The 15,127-nt window shown below is 38.3% G+C and overlaps 1 protein-coding gene across 9 annotated transcripts in view; it reads left to right on the forward strand.

Moving 5' to 3' along the window:
* DOCK7 (dedicator of cytokinesis 7) overlaps window positions 1-15,127 on the forward strand; it is a 268,792-nt gene that overhangs the window by 54,552 nt on the left and 199,113 nt on the right. For all 9 annotated transcript variants that reach the window (XR_016210986.1, XM_070078382.2, XM_089300543.1 and 6 more), the window contains 2 exons: window positions 2,704-2,770; window positions 4,382-4,531. Coding sequence is in view for 5 of the 9 variants with exons in the window: in XM_070078382.2 (XP_069934483.1) it covers window positions 2,704-2,770; window positions 4,382-4,531 (217 nt within the window). In the remaining 4 variants the exon portion in view is untranslated. The remainder of the gene's footprint in view (window positions 1-2,703; window positions 2,771-4,381; window positions 4,532-15,127) is intronic.

Raw genomic sequence — 15,127 nt, forward strand, 5'->3', positions numbered from 1 at the left:
CCTAATTTATAAATACTTTTTTTTTTTTCTTTTTTTAACAGGCAGAGTGGACAGTGAGAGAGAGAGAGAGAGAAAGGTCTTCCTTTTGCCGTTGGTTCACCCTCCAATGGCCGCCGTGGCCGGCGTGCTGTGGACAGCGCACCGCGCTGATCCAACGGCAGGAGCCAGGTACTTATCCTGGTCTCCCATGGGGTGCAGGGCCCAAGCACTTGGGCCATCCTCCACTGCCTTCCCGGGCCACAGCAGAGAGCTGGCCTGGAAGAGGGGCAACCGGGAAAGAATCCGGCGCCCAACTGGGACTAGAACCCGGTGTGCTGGTGCTGCAAGGCAGAGGATTAGCCTAGTGAGCCGCGGCGCCGGCCTTTTTTTTTTTTTTTTTTTTTTTACAGGCAGAGTGGACAGTGAGATATAAATACTTTCCATGTAATACTAGCCTCTCTTAAAGTAGAGCACATTGAAATTGTGTTGGTTTTTTCAGATTATTTTCTACAATTTTGTCATAGTGACTGATATGGATCTTTCAATACTGGTCAGGAGTATTATAAAGAAAGTTATTATACAGGAATTTAATGGCACTAAATTATACATTGGAATACTCATTTTCTTAATAGGTAAATTAGAATTTCTTTTATTTGTTTTGTTTTGTTTCTATTTACAGCTGAATCTAAAATTTATATGAAAATATAAGGAGCCAAAAGGAGGCAGGGCAGCTTTGAAAAAGTTTACCAAAAACAACCAGATATCAGGATTTAGTGTGAAACTGTGAAATTAAGATAGTATTGTATTGCTACATGATTAGGCAAATAAACTAATGGAATAGACTAAAAGGAGTAGAGAAGACCCACATGTGTATTGATTTTTGATTTACAATGAAAGTGGATATTATGGAGTGGTGGGGAAAGGGTGATGATCTTTTCAGTGAATTGGTAGGAAGTTGGATATCTGTTCCTCTCTCTTGTCCCCACTCCTGTTAACCTATAGAGGAAAACATTGATGTGTTTTACTTCATTATAAAGAACAACTTCAAACATCAAAAGACAGAAGCCTTGGAAGGGGAAACGATATTTCTACCACATCCCTTGAACATTGTGCTCATTTCCAGAATACATAAAATAAACTACAAATTACTGAGAAATAAAGTCAAACAACAAATATAAAAGTAGACCAAAATAGAATATACAAGTATTTAATATATGAAAAGATGCATATGAAAAATCCATTGTGATACTGCCTACCCACTGGAGTGGCCAGAATAACAAAGACTGATAGGATCAAGTTTTATGCAGGATGCAGAGTTGGTTTTGTAGAGGCTAACACGTGTGGCAAATATCCCCAAGATCTCTTCATTTTATTTCTGGCTGGGTTTTGCTAAGAGCTCTTCGTGAGCAGTGAGAGAGTGGAAGAAAGGGAGTATTTGTTTTCCTAACTCTTTGTTTGCTCAAAAGGCCACAGTGTCTGTGAAGGATCATCTATCCAACTATCCTTTCCAATTCTTGGTTACCACTTCCATGTTCTTTTTCAGCTGTAGGGATGGTAACGAGTCCTGCTATTGCTAGCCCCAGGATATGTTCAAATATTTTAAGTGGCCCTTTATTAATTTCTCAACCCAATACAAATACATTGTCTTGCCTCCTAAAGAATCTTGGATTTTACTCTTCTAATTAAAAAAAAAGGGGGGGCAGAATTATTAGGCCTTCAGTACTGTTGACATATTTGTGGAGATAGTTTTCTGTTGCCGGAGGCTGTCCTGTACAATGTAAGATGTTTAGTCACATCCCAGGCCTTTACTTGTTAAATTCCTGTGATGCTACTGCAGTTGCGATAACCAAAAATGTCTGTAGATATGACAGATAACCCTCTTGGGGGCAAGACTGGCCTACGTTAAGAACCACTGCTTCATTCAGTTCATACTACATATTATTTTATTCATCAGATATTTACTAAATGTTTATGTAAGTCATTGTTCTTGGAAGTGAATTAGACATCTCAATGTAAGCATACAGTTACAAAATAAATCTTGGCATATTCATAAAATAGGAATTACTGTGCCAGCATTGAAAGTGAGAGAAGATTAATATTTATGACACAGAAATTTGCCCATAAAATTTTAAGTTGAAGAAGCAGAGTATAAAATATCATGTATACCATAGCATTTTTTGTTTTAAAAATTTTAAGTTATATTTATACTTAGAGAAAAGATCTAGATGGATTAGACACTAAATTGTTATAGTTCTTTCCAAATAGTGGAATTTGGGATGCTCCTGTTTTCCTCTGAGAATTTTTATGTATTTTCTAAGCTTTTTGCATAGGATGACTCATTTATAATTTGAAAGAAAATATTAGGCCTTTATTTTTAAAGTATATTTTAAAACAAACATTTATACATATAAAGAACCAAATTACAGGTTAGAAAGTAATTAGTGTCACAAAATGTACATAAAATGCCATGAGGCTTTTAGGGAATTTGGGATTAGTTGTATCAAGAGAAGTTGAGGATGATTACGTAGAGAGCAGTGGTTGATAAAGACTGTGAAAGACATGTCTGAGGAGGAGTATATTTCAGGAAGAAGGTGTAGTGTAGGCATAGGCACAGACATACAAAAATTTCATGGTATTGAGATAATTTAGTTTTGGAATCAGAATCTCTCCAGCTGTGTCTTTTATATTTATTTTTAAATTATCCTGTCCTTTCTTTTCATGAAGGTTTGAAATTGAAATTGAACCCATATTTGCAAGTTTGGCTTTATATGATGTCAAGGAAAAGAAAAAGGTATGGTTATATAACTTCACTATAATCATTTGTTGAAGATTTCAAAAGGCCTCATTTTAATAATGTTGTATAAGTAATGATTTTTTGAGAATTATTAAATGTGTAACTTTTAAATTTTTTTTATTTATTTTATGTTTTGACAGGCAGAGTGGACAGTGAGAGAGAGAGACAGAGAGAAAGGTCTTCCTTTTGCCGTTGGTTCACCCTCCAATGGCTGCCGCGGCCAGCGCGCTGCGGCCGGTGCACTGCGCTGATCCGATGGCAGGAGCCAGGTACTTCTCCTGGTCTCCCATGGGGTGCAGGGCCCAAGTACTTGGGCCATCCTCCACTGCCCTCCCTGGCCACAGCAGAGAGCTGGCCTGGAAGAGGGGCAACTGGGACAGAATCCGGCACCCCGACCGGGACTAGAACCCGGTGTGCCGGCGCCGCAAGGTGGAGGATTAGCCTAGTGAGCTGCGGTGCCGGCCTAAATTTTGATAATTTATTTATTCTTATGTATTTGAAGGGCACAGTGAGAGAGAGAAGGAGAAAAAGAGAGAGATCTCCCTTTTACTACCTCATTCCCCAAATGCCTGCTACTGCTGGGTGGGGCCAAGTCAAAGCTTGGAATTGGGAACTTGATCCAGGTTTCCTGGGTAGGTGGCAGGGACCCAACTACTCCAGCCATCACCTGTGGTAACCCAGGTGTAATTGAGCAGGAAACAATCAAGAGTGGAGTTGAGATTTGAACCCAAGCACTCTAGTATGAAACGCAAGTGTTCCAACCAGTGCCTTAACCACTGTGCCAAATGGTTGCCCATTTCTTAAGGAAGGAAATAAAAATTTAATTTATTAAAACCAGTTAAATGTGTTCTTGTTATAAAATACTTTAATCAGTGACTGGTTTTTGTTTTGTTTTAATTAAAGAGTTCCAAAAACAAGTAGCCAGAGTAATTTTTTTAATTCAAGAAATAGTATCATACAAGAAAAAAGTATTTTAAGCAAATAGTGTATAAAAGACAAGAATAACAGTGAATTTTTATTGACATAATTTTCACAAATTCTCACTAGCTAAAAGATAGTTTATATTTATTTAAAATATTTAAAATATTATCTTAAATAATAGTCTTACTATAATGTTATTAAATTTAGGAATTTTTCAGAAGGCTATCTCAAATAGCATTTCTTAATTTAATGTTCTAAGCCTAATATGTAGTAAAAACCAGAAGTGCCTTCAATGACTTCTACAATTAACATATGACATATTATGGATTTCCTTAATGTAACTTTTCTGTAGCAACTTGTATTTGCTCAAATAAAATCTCAATTCAGAGCCATTTAACTCAATGATAATTTCTTTTTATACTTTATTAGAGGTTGAATATTCAGCCCAAAGAATTTGGGATATGATTCTATAGAATATGTTTATTATACTTCCCAAATAACCTGTACATTTCTTTTGCTTTGATTCAGATCTGTAAACATTGGTCTAAGTGCAATGTGGGATAAACTCTAAGTTAGAGTATAATGTCCTAATATTTATAATAATTTAAAGCTGAATATGAATTATTTGTGTAAGTTTTTATAAAATGTACAGATTTTAAAATTTAATGTGTGAAATGTATTTTTCAGATTTCAGAAAACTTTTATTTTGACCTTAATTCTGAGCAGATGAAAGGATTATTACGTCCACATGTGCCTCCTGCTGCCATTACCACTCTGGCAAGATCAGCTATTTTTTCTATCACTTACCCTTCACAAGATGTTTTTCTTGTAATAAAGGTAGGAATAATGTGAAATGTATTTGGCTTTTTTTTTTTGTAGTTTCTGTATACCTCTCTCTTAACAACATTGCAAACTTCTCAAGGACAAAGATTTGACCTTTACTTATTTTTCATCTCGATGTTCCTTAATGTACTTCTGTAGACGCTACCTAATTTTTCTTGTATGGGGAGCTAATACATATATTCTATTATCAGTTTTGTCTGTTGGTATCTATTGAGAGAGGGACTGGGAAACACATAGATTGATTTTAAGGAACTGGGTCACATGATCATTGGAGCCGGGATGTGTGCAGTTTGTAGAGTGACTGGCAACTGGTAATTCAGGTCAGACCTGAATTGATACTGTAGCCCTGAGTCCAAATTCTGCAGGACCGCAAACTAGAAACCCAGGCAGGGTTGGTTTGTAAGTTACATATAAGGAGAATTCATCCTTTGAGAAACCTGTCTTTGCTATTATAGCTTTCAAATGATTAGATGAGGCTCACAGAGTAATCTGCTTTACTTCTAGTCTACTGCTTTAAATGTTAATCAAAATACCTTTAGAGCAACTTTTAGATCCGTATTTGACTAACCAGCCAGACATCATAACCCGGCCAAGTTGACACATAAAATGAGCCATCAAAGGAGCCATGGATAATTTTATCACTCAGTTCCTAAATCCTATAAATATTTAGAGCTGAATCATGGAAGTTGTGGAGCAGTGTGATCTGGCTGTCAGACAGTTAAGGATAAGGATTACAAATTCTAGAATCTGAATAAAATTACTTAGCTTTATGTAACTTAAAGAATCATTTACCTTAACTTGACCTTGACTTGAGAGTAACCTAAAATATATTCCTTAATCACTTTATTTATATAAAATTATTATACAGAGGTAATGAATTTTATAATAAGGTTATAAAGTGGATTGTCATGAAATGAATCGAGTTTACCCACAGGAATAATGTCCTAATTTGTAGATACATTCCTATGAATTCAGGCTAAAGTAAATCTTAGTTACAGTGAGAAGTCCTACAAGCAAATATTTGTCAGTATTAGTTTTTAGAAATTCACTCAAAGAGTAACTTTTAAGTTCTAGAAATGAATGCAAATGGCAAATATACAGTTATTTTATGTGGGGAAAATAGTAGATTTTCACGAGATAGAATATATGAGAGGGAATGAACTGGTAAGATAAAGATGATGGTTAGAATATTGGCTGCTTGAAAATGAGATTATTTAGTGACAAACTTTGGTTGTCATCATAGATAGCCAAAAAGGATTTAGATAGGGACAGGTATTGTGGCACATTGGGTTAAAATTAATTAAATATGTATTGAAGGATGGCTTGATTATTGAAAGGACACAAGTTACAAATATGTAGTTTGAGTAACGATCACATACATACTGGAGTGCCTCTTTGAGCCCCAGTTTCTCCAATTATGTTCATGCATCTTAGGAGGCAGCAGATGATGGCTAAAGTTCCTGGGCTCCTGCTACCACAGGGGAAGACTGGATGGAATTCTGGGATCTTGGCTTTGGGCTGGCCCAGTCCTGACTGTTGCAGGCATTTGGGAAGTGATCCAGCAGGTGCATGATTGATCTCTATCTCTCTCTCCCTCTGCTTTTGAAGTAAAGAAATAAATAAACATTAAAAATAGGCTAAGATAAATTAAAGATAGGAAATGTTGAATATAAATATTCAACATATAGAAACAGGAACATAAGTCTTGATACATTTATATGACATAGTACTATGGCCCTTGAAACTACAACTTGGAAGAAGTTTTTTGAAAGATGTATTTATTTTTTTTTGAAAGAGTGACAGAGAGCAAGGGAGAGAAAGACAGATTCATCTTCCATCCACTGGTTCACTCCTTAAGTGGCCACAACAGATGGGATTGGGCTAGGCTGAACCCAGGAGTCAGGGACTCCACCTGGTTCTCCCTCATGGATGGCAAGGCCTCATATACATAAACCATCATTTGTTTTCCCAGGTGCATTAAGAAGGCAGCTGAATTGGAAGCAGAACAGCTGGGACTTGAACTGACACTCTGATACTGGATGCTGGCGTTGCCGGTGGTAGCTTAAGACACTGCACCACAATGCTGGTCTCTGGTAGAATCTTTTGTGATACAGATATGTCACATATGCTTGATACAATGTTTAGTGAAAAAGAAGTCTATATAAAATTTTTCTAGAATTATAAAGAAAAGAACAAGGGAAAGGGAAATAGTAATTTAAATTTTAGGGGCAAACATTTGGCCTACATCTCACATCAGAGTCCCTGGGTTTGAGTCCCAGCTGCACTCCAAATTCCAGTGGTGTGCACTCAGAGATGTCAAATGATGGCTGCCTGTTAAGAGAAAAAAGAAAAAAAGAATTATTACATCTATGTTCATGAGTATTATTGGTATATAATATTAAAAAATAAATTTTGAAGGAAATGCATTTAGGAGGTTTTCTTTTTTGCTTTTAGTATTAATTTTCATTGTACCTGAAAGGTAGAGAGACAAAGAGGAATATCTTTCATCTGCTGGTTTATTCCCCAAACAGCCAGGGCTGGAGCAGTCCTAAGCTGAGATCCTGGAGGGCAATCTGGTCTCCCAAGTGAGTGAGAGGGACCCAACCACTTAAACCATCACCTGCTTCTTACCAGGACACACATTAGCTGGAAGCTGGATCAGAAATGGAACTGGTTCTCAATAAGACACTTTGATGTGGGATGTGGGTGTCATGATCAGTGTCTTAACCGTTGAGCCAATTGCTTACCACATTTAGGAGATATTCTTTCATCACTGTGGTCCATCAGGATATTTTTTGTTTCTTGATAGAAAAATGTTCTTGTTATGTGTATAGCTAATTATGGCTATCTAATACTAAGAATATAAAACCCTAGTAGGATACAAAAGTAAACATTCATTTTAGGTCATGCATCTGAGTTGTCTGTCGGTCAGCCAGTCTAGAATGCATTCTGTTAAGGTGCTTCCACTCTTAAGAGTCTGTGCACTGGTTGGGGGGCATCAGTTGATTTAGCTTAAAGTACTCTCTAGATCTCTTCTAGCGGGCTAGCCTGGCATACTGTCATGGTGGTTGGAAGTGCCAAAGACCAGATCCAGTTGCATAGGTGGTTTTCAAGTCTTTGGTTACATTGCCATAGTCTCCTTCCTTCCTTCCTTCCTTCCTTCCTTCCTTCCTTCCTTCCTTCCTTCCTTCCTTCCTTCCCTCCCTCCCTCCCTCCCTCTCTTTCTCTCTTTCTCTCTTTCTCTCTTTCTCTCTTTCTCTCTTTCTTTCTCTCTCTCTCTCTCTCTCTCTCTCTCTCTTTTTTTTTTTTTTTAATTGTAGCTACTATTCTGTTGACCCAAAACAAGTCAGTCACATAACAGACCACAAAGTCAGTAGGCTGGGATATGTACTTGGTCACTTTACTGGGAATAACTGTAGTGTCACAAAGGGAAAGAAGGGGTAAGGGAAGTGAAGAGTTGGAAGTTTTTCTATAATCTATAAAGATCTGGAATACTGACATTATGGTCCAGCCAGAATTATTAGCTCCTTGCTCATTTTTGTGTCTTCTTTTTTTTTCCAACATAGTTACTTTCTGTTAAATATGTGAAGGGATTATACCACCTTATTTGGATTATTGTTTATGTGTACTTGCCATTTTACAGAACAAAAACACAAAGCACATTGAAAGAAAACCACAAATAAAAGCTTGAATTACAATAAGGTAATATTAATAAAGTTCACTTAGAATTATTTAATTTTTAGTGAAGGATGACCTGATTATTGAAAGGACAGAAGTTATAAATATATAGTTTGATTAATTTTTCCAAAATGAATATACTTATGTGACCAGACAGCCAAGGTAAGAAATGAGACATTAACAAAATCTCAGAAGCCACCCTCGTAACCCATTCTATTTCCAGCTTCCTCCTTCCAAAAATTTTGCCTGTTTTTGAACACCATAGTAATGAGATCAAAGAAAACGTGTTTATTTATCTTCCTTTTTTTGTTCGTCATGATTATGTGATTAAATCTGTGTTGTATGCAGCAGTTTTGAAGTTCATTTTTATTTGTTTATTCTTTTTTTTAAGGATTTATTTATTTATTTGAAATTAGGAGTTACAGAGAAGGAGAGGCAGAGGCAGAGACAGAAAAATACAGAGAGAGATCTTCCATCCACTGGTTCACTCCCCAATTGGTCACAATGGCCAGGGCTGGGCTGGCCTGAAGCCAGGAGCCAGAAGCTTTCTCCAGGTTGCCCAAGTAGGTGGCAGGGGCCGAAGGACTTGGGCCATCTTCTGCTACTTTCCCAGGTGCATTAGCAGAGAGCTGGATTAGAAGTGGAGCAGCGCCGGCACTGTGGCATAGCAGGTAAAGCCACCGCCTGTAGTGCCAGCATCCCATATGGCCACTGGTTCGAGTCCCGGCAGCTCCACTTCTGATCCAGCTCTCTGCTGTGGCCTGAGAAAGCAGTAGAAGATGGCCCAGATCCTTGGGCCCCTGCACCCACGTGGGAGACTCGGCAGAAGTTCCTGGCTCCTGGCTTTGGATTGGCGCAGTTCCGGCCGTTGCAGCCAGTTGGAGAGTAACCAGCAGATGGAAGACCTCTCTCTGTGCCTCTCCCTCTCTCTGTGTGTAACTCTTTCAAACAAATAAATAAATCTTTAAAAGAAAAAAAAAAGTGGAGCAGCCAGGACTTGAACCTGTGACCATGTGAAATGTTAGCGCTGCAGGTGGTGGCTTTATGCTACACCACAGTGCTGGCCCCTGAAGTTTTTTATTACTTTCTGGTATATTAGTATATGAATGAATGACAGTTTATCCAGTTTACTAGTGATAGAGATTTTAGTTCATATAAGCTTGTGCCTTCTATTGGTAATTCTGTGAATATTTGTAGATCATAAGGATAGACATTTGTACTTGTTTTTATTTAATTGGTTACTAAAATTGATAAGTCATGACATTTATATGTTAGCTTTAATATATACTACCAAACAAGTTCCCAAAGTAACTATAACAGCTGCATTCCCACTGCTTGTGAATATGAATTTCAGTTATTCATTCTTAGTATTTATCAGTTTTTAAGGTGAAATATAAACCATCTACAAAGAGATATGTATAGCATATATGTCTGAAGTAACAGCTTGATGAATTGCTGGGCATATATTCATCACCAATCATTGTTGAACTCAAGTTATATGGTATCTCCATCATCCCAGAGGATTCTCTTGTTTATTTTTCTAGTGATTATCACCCCCTCCCACCAGATAACTAGTGTTCCAACTTCCATCACCATTATTTAGCTTTTTCTGTTCTTGAATTTAACATAAACACAATCAAATAATATATAGTCTTTTGTACCTGGCTTTCAGTATGTTTGTATACTTTTAGTTATTACAAGTTATGCTGCTCCAACATGCTTGTATTTGATTTTTGGGGCAAATATGTTTGCATTTCTATTGCATCTATAGATAGAGGTTGAATTAGCAGACCATGGGGTATTTATATCTTCAGTTGTAGTAAAAGCATCCAGATTTCCAACGTTTAGTCCAATTTATGTTCCTATCAGCAGTGTTTCCTTCTTAACACTTGCTACTCTTAGATTTTATTTTACATCTTAGTTTCATTTATCTTACCCTTTTTTTTTTTAAAGATTTATTTATTTTTATTTGAAATTCAGAGTTACACAGAGAGAGGAGAGGCAGAGAGAGAGAGAGAGAGAGAGGTCTTCCATCCAATGGTTCACTCCCTAATTGGCCGCAATGCCTGGAGCTGTGCTGATCTGAAGCCAGGAACCAGGAGCTTCCTCTGGGTCTCCTACGTGGGTACAGGGGCCCAACCACTTGGGCCATCTTCTACTTCTTTCCCAGGCCATAGCAGAGAGCTGGTTGGGAAGTGGAGCAGCCAGGTTTCGAACTGGCACCCATATGGGATGCCGGCACTCCAGGCCAGGGCATTAACCTGCTGCGCCACAGCGCCAGCCCCACCATTTATTTTTGATATATTTATAGGGTTATATGAATTTGATTTTTATTTATTTATTTATTTATTTATTATTTATTTATTTTTTTGACAGGCAGAGTGGACAGTGAGAGAGAGAGGGACAGAGAGAAAGGTCTTCCTTTGCCATTGGTTCACCCTCCAATGGCCGCCGCGGCTGGCGCGCTGCGGCCGGCGCACCGCGCTGATCCGATGGCAGGAGCCAGGAGCCAGGTGCTTTTCCTGGTCTCCCATGGGGTGCAGGGCCCAAGCACCTGGGCCATCCTCCACTGCACTCCCTGGCCACAGCAGAGAGCTGGCCTGGAAGAGGGGCAACCGGGACAGAATCCGGCGCCCCAACCGGGACTAGAACCCGGTGTGCCGGCGCCGCTAGGCGGAGGATTAGCCTAGTGAGCCGCGGCGCCGGCGTATGAATTTGATTTTAATTTTCAATTTCCTTATGACTGAGGATGAAGAATTTATTGTCCATTTGGATATCCTGTTTTGTGATGTACTTATTCAGATTGCTCAGTTTTAACATATTTGTAAATGGTTTTTCATATAATATACATTTAAAAATACAATTTTTTTTATCAATTTTGCTCATATAAATTTTAAAATAGTCATAAAATCATTAATAGTATAGTAGTATATAATTGTTAACCATTTAATCAAGGTTTAAAACAGAATTTGACAAAACACTATTTGCAACAAAGCTGATACACACAGGCTTTTCTTTTCTTTTAATTTTAGCTCCCAAAAAGCATGAACACATTGTATCAAAGAGATACGTGCACCACAATGTTTATGGCAGTAATCAAAATATGGAATCTGCCAAGGTGTCCATCATCAGATGAATGGATAAAGAAAATGTGATGGCTATATATTTATTACAATGGGATATTATTCAGCTACCAAAAAGAATGAAATATTATCATTTGCATCAAAATGGCTGGAATTAGAGGACATCATTTTAGGTGAAATGAGCCAGACAGAGAAAAACATACACCATGTTCTCTCTTATATGTGAGAGCTAAAATAAAAAATATAATAATCTTTAAGTGTACCGCTAAGTTAATTTATACATATGAGTATATATCATGCAATCATATGCATTTCAGTGGATTGTTACTACTTTATCTTACTGATTTGTAAGAGCTGTTTATGTATCATTTGTTCACTAATTTGGAGTATCAGTTTTATTATGAGTTAGATTCTACATATTGTTGATTCAGTTTCTAGACTTTTTAAAAATAAGCTTAAATTTATATAAGGTGAATAAATCTCACATATTTCATATATTCAGATTTAAGAGCATAATGATACTTTCTACTCTACCCTCTCTCTTGCCCATGCTCCTACCCCCTTCCAATTTCCTTTCTTACTTTTTCTTTTAATTTTTACAGTGACATACTTTCAGTTTATTTTCTAATCACAAGCTTAACCCCCCACTAAATAAATAATTTAACAAGTAGTAAGTAGAAAAACCATTATTCCTCAAGAATATAGATAGGGCTGTAAACAATAATCAAATCTCAAAATGTCAATTTCACTCATATATATTTCATTTTCTTATTCTCTGTATCTTAGTCAACAGAAGTCAGGGAAAACATATGATATCTATCTTTTGGGACTGGCTTTTTTCTCTAAGCATAACAGTTTCCAGTTGTTTCTGTTTTGTTGCAAAAGACTTGATTTCTTTTTTTTTATAGCTGAGTATCATCCCATCATGTATATATACCACATTTTCTTTATCCAGTCATCAGCTGATGGACATCTGGGTTGACTCCGTATTTCTTTTAGCTATTGTGATTTCAGCTGAAATAAACATGGGGGTACAGATAGCTCTTTCATATGCTCATTTTATTTCATTTGGGTAAATTCTCAGTAATGGGATGACTGAGTCATATGGTAGATCTATTTTCATACTTCTGAGGAATCTCCATACTCTCTTCCATAATGGTTGTACTAATTTACATTCCCACCAACAGTGTATTACATTTCTTTGTAAAAAAAAATCTTAAAACTCTTAGAGGAGGATAGTAAGACACTTTGGAGAAATAAGTTAAGTGGGAGCTATTGTAATAGCCACTTAATTTTTTTTTTTTTAGTTTTTTTTTTGACAGAGTTAGACAGTGAGGGAGAGAGACAGAGAAAAAGGTCTTCCTTTCGTTGGTTCACCCCCTAAATGGCCACTACGGCCGGAACTGCGCCGGTCCAAAGCCAGGAGCCAGATGCTTCCTCCTGGTCTCCCACCTGGGTGCAGGCGCCCAAGTACCTGGACCATCTTCCACTGCCCTCCCGGGCCACAGCAGAGAGCTGGACTGGAAGAGAAGCAACCAGGACTAGAACCCGGCACCCATATGGGATGCTGGTGCCACAGGTGGAGGATTAACCAAGTGAGCCGCGGTGCCGGCCCTGCCACTTAATATTTTGTGTGTGTGTGTGTGTGTGTGTTTTCTTTTCTTTTTTTTTTTTTTTCTTTTTTTTTTTTTTGACAGGCAGAGTGGACAGTGAGAGAGAGAGAGAGAGAGAAGGGTCTTCCTTTGCCGTTGGTTCACCCCGCAATGGCCGCTGCGGCCGACGCACCGCGCTGATCCGAAGGCAGGAGCCAGGTGCTTCTCCTGGTCTCCCATGGGGTGCAGGGCCCAAGCACTTGGGCCATCCTCCACTACACTCCCTGGCCATAGCAGAGAGCTGGCCTGGAAGAGGAGCAACCGGGACAGAATCCAGCGCCCCGACCGGGACTAGAACCTGGTGTGCCGGGACCACAGGCGGAGGATTAGCCTATTGAGCTACGGCGGCGCCAGCAGTTGTTATTTTTAAGATGCAATTTGACATTTTGATATATTAACTGGAGATAAATTTATGGCTGCTTTTAAAAATAATTTTAATTGTTTCTGGCACTGTGGCATAGTGAGTAAATCCGGTGCCTGCAACACCAGCATCCTGTATAGGTGCCAGTGTCCCATATAGGTGCCAGTTGGAGACTTGGCTGCTCTACATCCCATCCAGCTCCCTGCTGATGTGCCTTGGAAAGCAGCAGCAGAAGACCCAAGTGCTTGAGGCCCTACACTCGTGTGGGAATCCTGAAAGAAGCTCCTGGCTGCCGGCTTTGGCCTGGCCTAGCTCTGGCACAGCCGATGGAAGATCTCCCTCTCTGTCTCTCCCCCTTTCTCTGTAACTCTTCCTTTCAAAAATTAAAAAAAAACAAATCTTAAAAATTTTTTAAAAAATAGTGGTAAAATACATTTAAAGTTTATCATGTTAACCATTTTTAGGTGCATGGTTCACCATTAAGTATATTCACATTATGTGCAAATTATATCTAAAAGTTTTTCACCTTGTAAAACTGGAACTTTATATCCATTAAATAGCAATTCTGTTTCTTTTCTTTGCAGCCTCTGCCAACTAGGGCTCTATTTTCTGTTTCTATGATTTTTTACTACTCTGTGTACCACAAATAAGTATGGTCTCATGCAGTTTTTGTCTTTTTGTTACTGGCTTATTTAATTTACTGTATCTTTAGAATTCATCCAAAGTTATAATATGTATTAGAATTTCCTTCCTTTAAAAAAAAACACGCTAATGTTCTCTGGTGCATTAACAGGGAGCTGGATTGGAAGTGGAGCAGCCAGGACTCAAACTGGCACCCATATGGGATGCTGGTGCTGCAGGTGGTGATTTAACCCACTATGCCACAACACTGGCCCCTCTTTTTTAAAATTGAGTATTATTACACCTTGTGTATATGCAACCACATTTTGTTTAGCCGTCCATTCACTGATGGATACTTGGGTTGTTTCTGCCTTTTTTCTGTTGTGAATAATATTGTTAAGAACATGATGTGCAAGAATATCTGTTCAAATCCTTGCTTTCAATTCTTTTAGATGTGTGCCTAGAAGTAGGGTTGTTGAAATATATCATAATGCTACTTCTAATTTTTTTTATTTTAAAGATTTATTTTTTAATTGAAAGGTAGAGCTACAGAGAGAGACATAGAGAGAAAGAGAAAGAGAGAGAGAGAGAGATCTTCCAGTCACTGGTTCACTCCCTAAACGGCCACAATGGATGGAGCTGGGTCGATCTGAAGCAAGGAGCCAGGAGCTTCTTCTGGGCCTCCCACATGGGTGCAAGAGCCTAAGGACCTGGACCATCTTCTGTTGCTTTCCCAGGTGCATTAGCAGTGAGCAGGATTGGGAGTGGAGCAACCAGAAGTTGGACTGGCACCCATATGGGATGCTGTTGCCACAGGAGGCAGCTTTACTCGTTATGCCGTAGCGCAGGCCCCTACTTATAATTTTTTACATTTAGGTCTTTGACCCATTTTGGGTCAATTTTGTATACCCTAAGAGATAAGGGTCTGACTATTCCTTTGCATTTGGATGTCCAGTTCTTCAACACTGTGTATTGAAAAGATTCCTCTTTCTCATGGAATGAGCTTTGCACTCTTGTTGAAAATCATTTGATCATGCTGGAGGATTTGTATCCAGTCTTTCTGTTTACTTCCATTGGTCTGTATGTTCGACTGTATTTCTGTGCTGTGTATTTTGATTATTATAACTTGGTAATAGGAGGTATGATACTTCCAACTTTGTGGATTTTTTTTCCAAATATGTTGACTATTTAGGGG

This window comes from Oryctolagus cuniculus, chromosome 7 (genome assembly GCF_051225735.1).
Source record: "Oryctolagus cuniculus isolate XC-2025 breed Fujian yellow rabbit chromosome 7, ASM5122573v1, whole genome shotgun sequence".
Lineage (NCBI taxonomy): Eukaryota > Metazoa > Chordata > Mammalia > Lagomorpha > Leporidae > Oryctolagus > Oryctolagus cuniculus.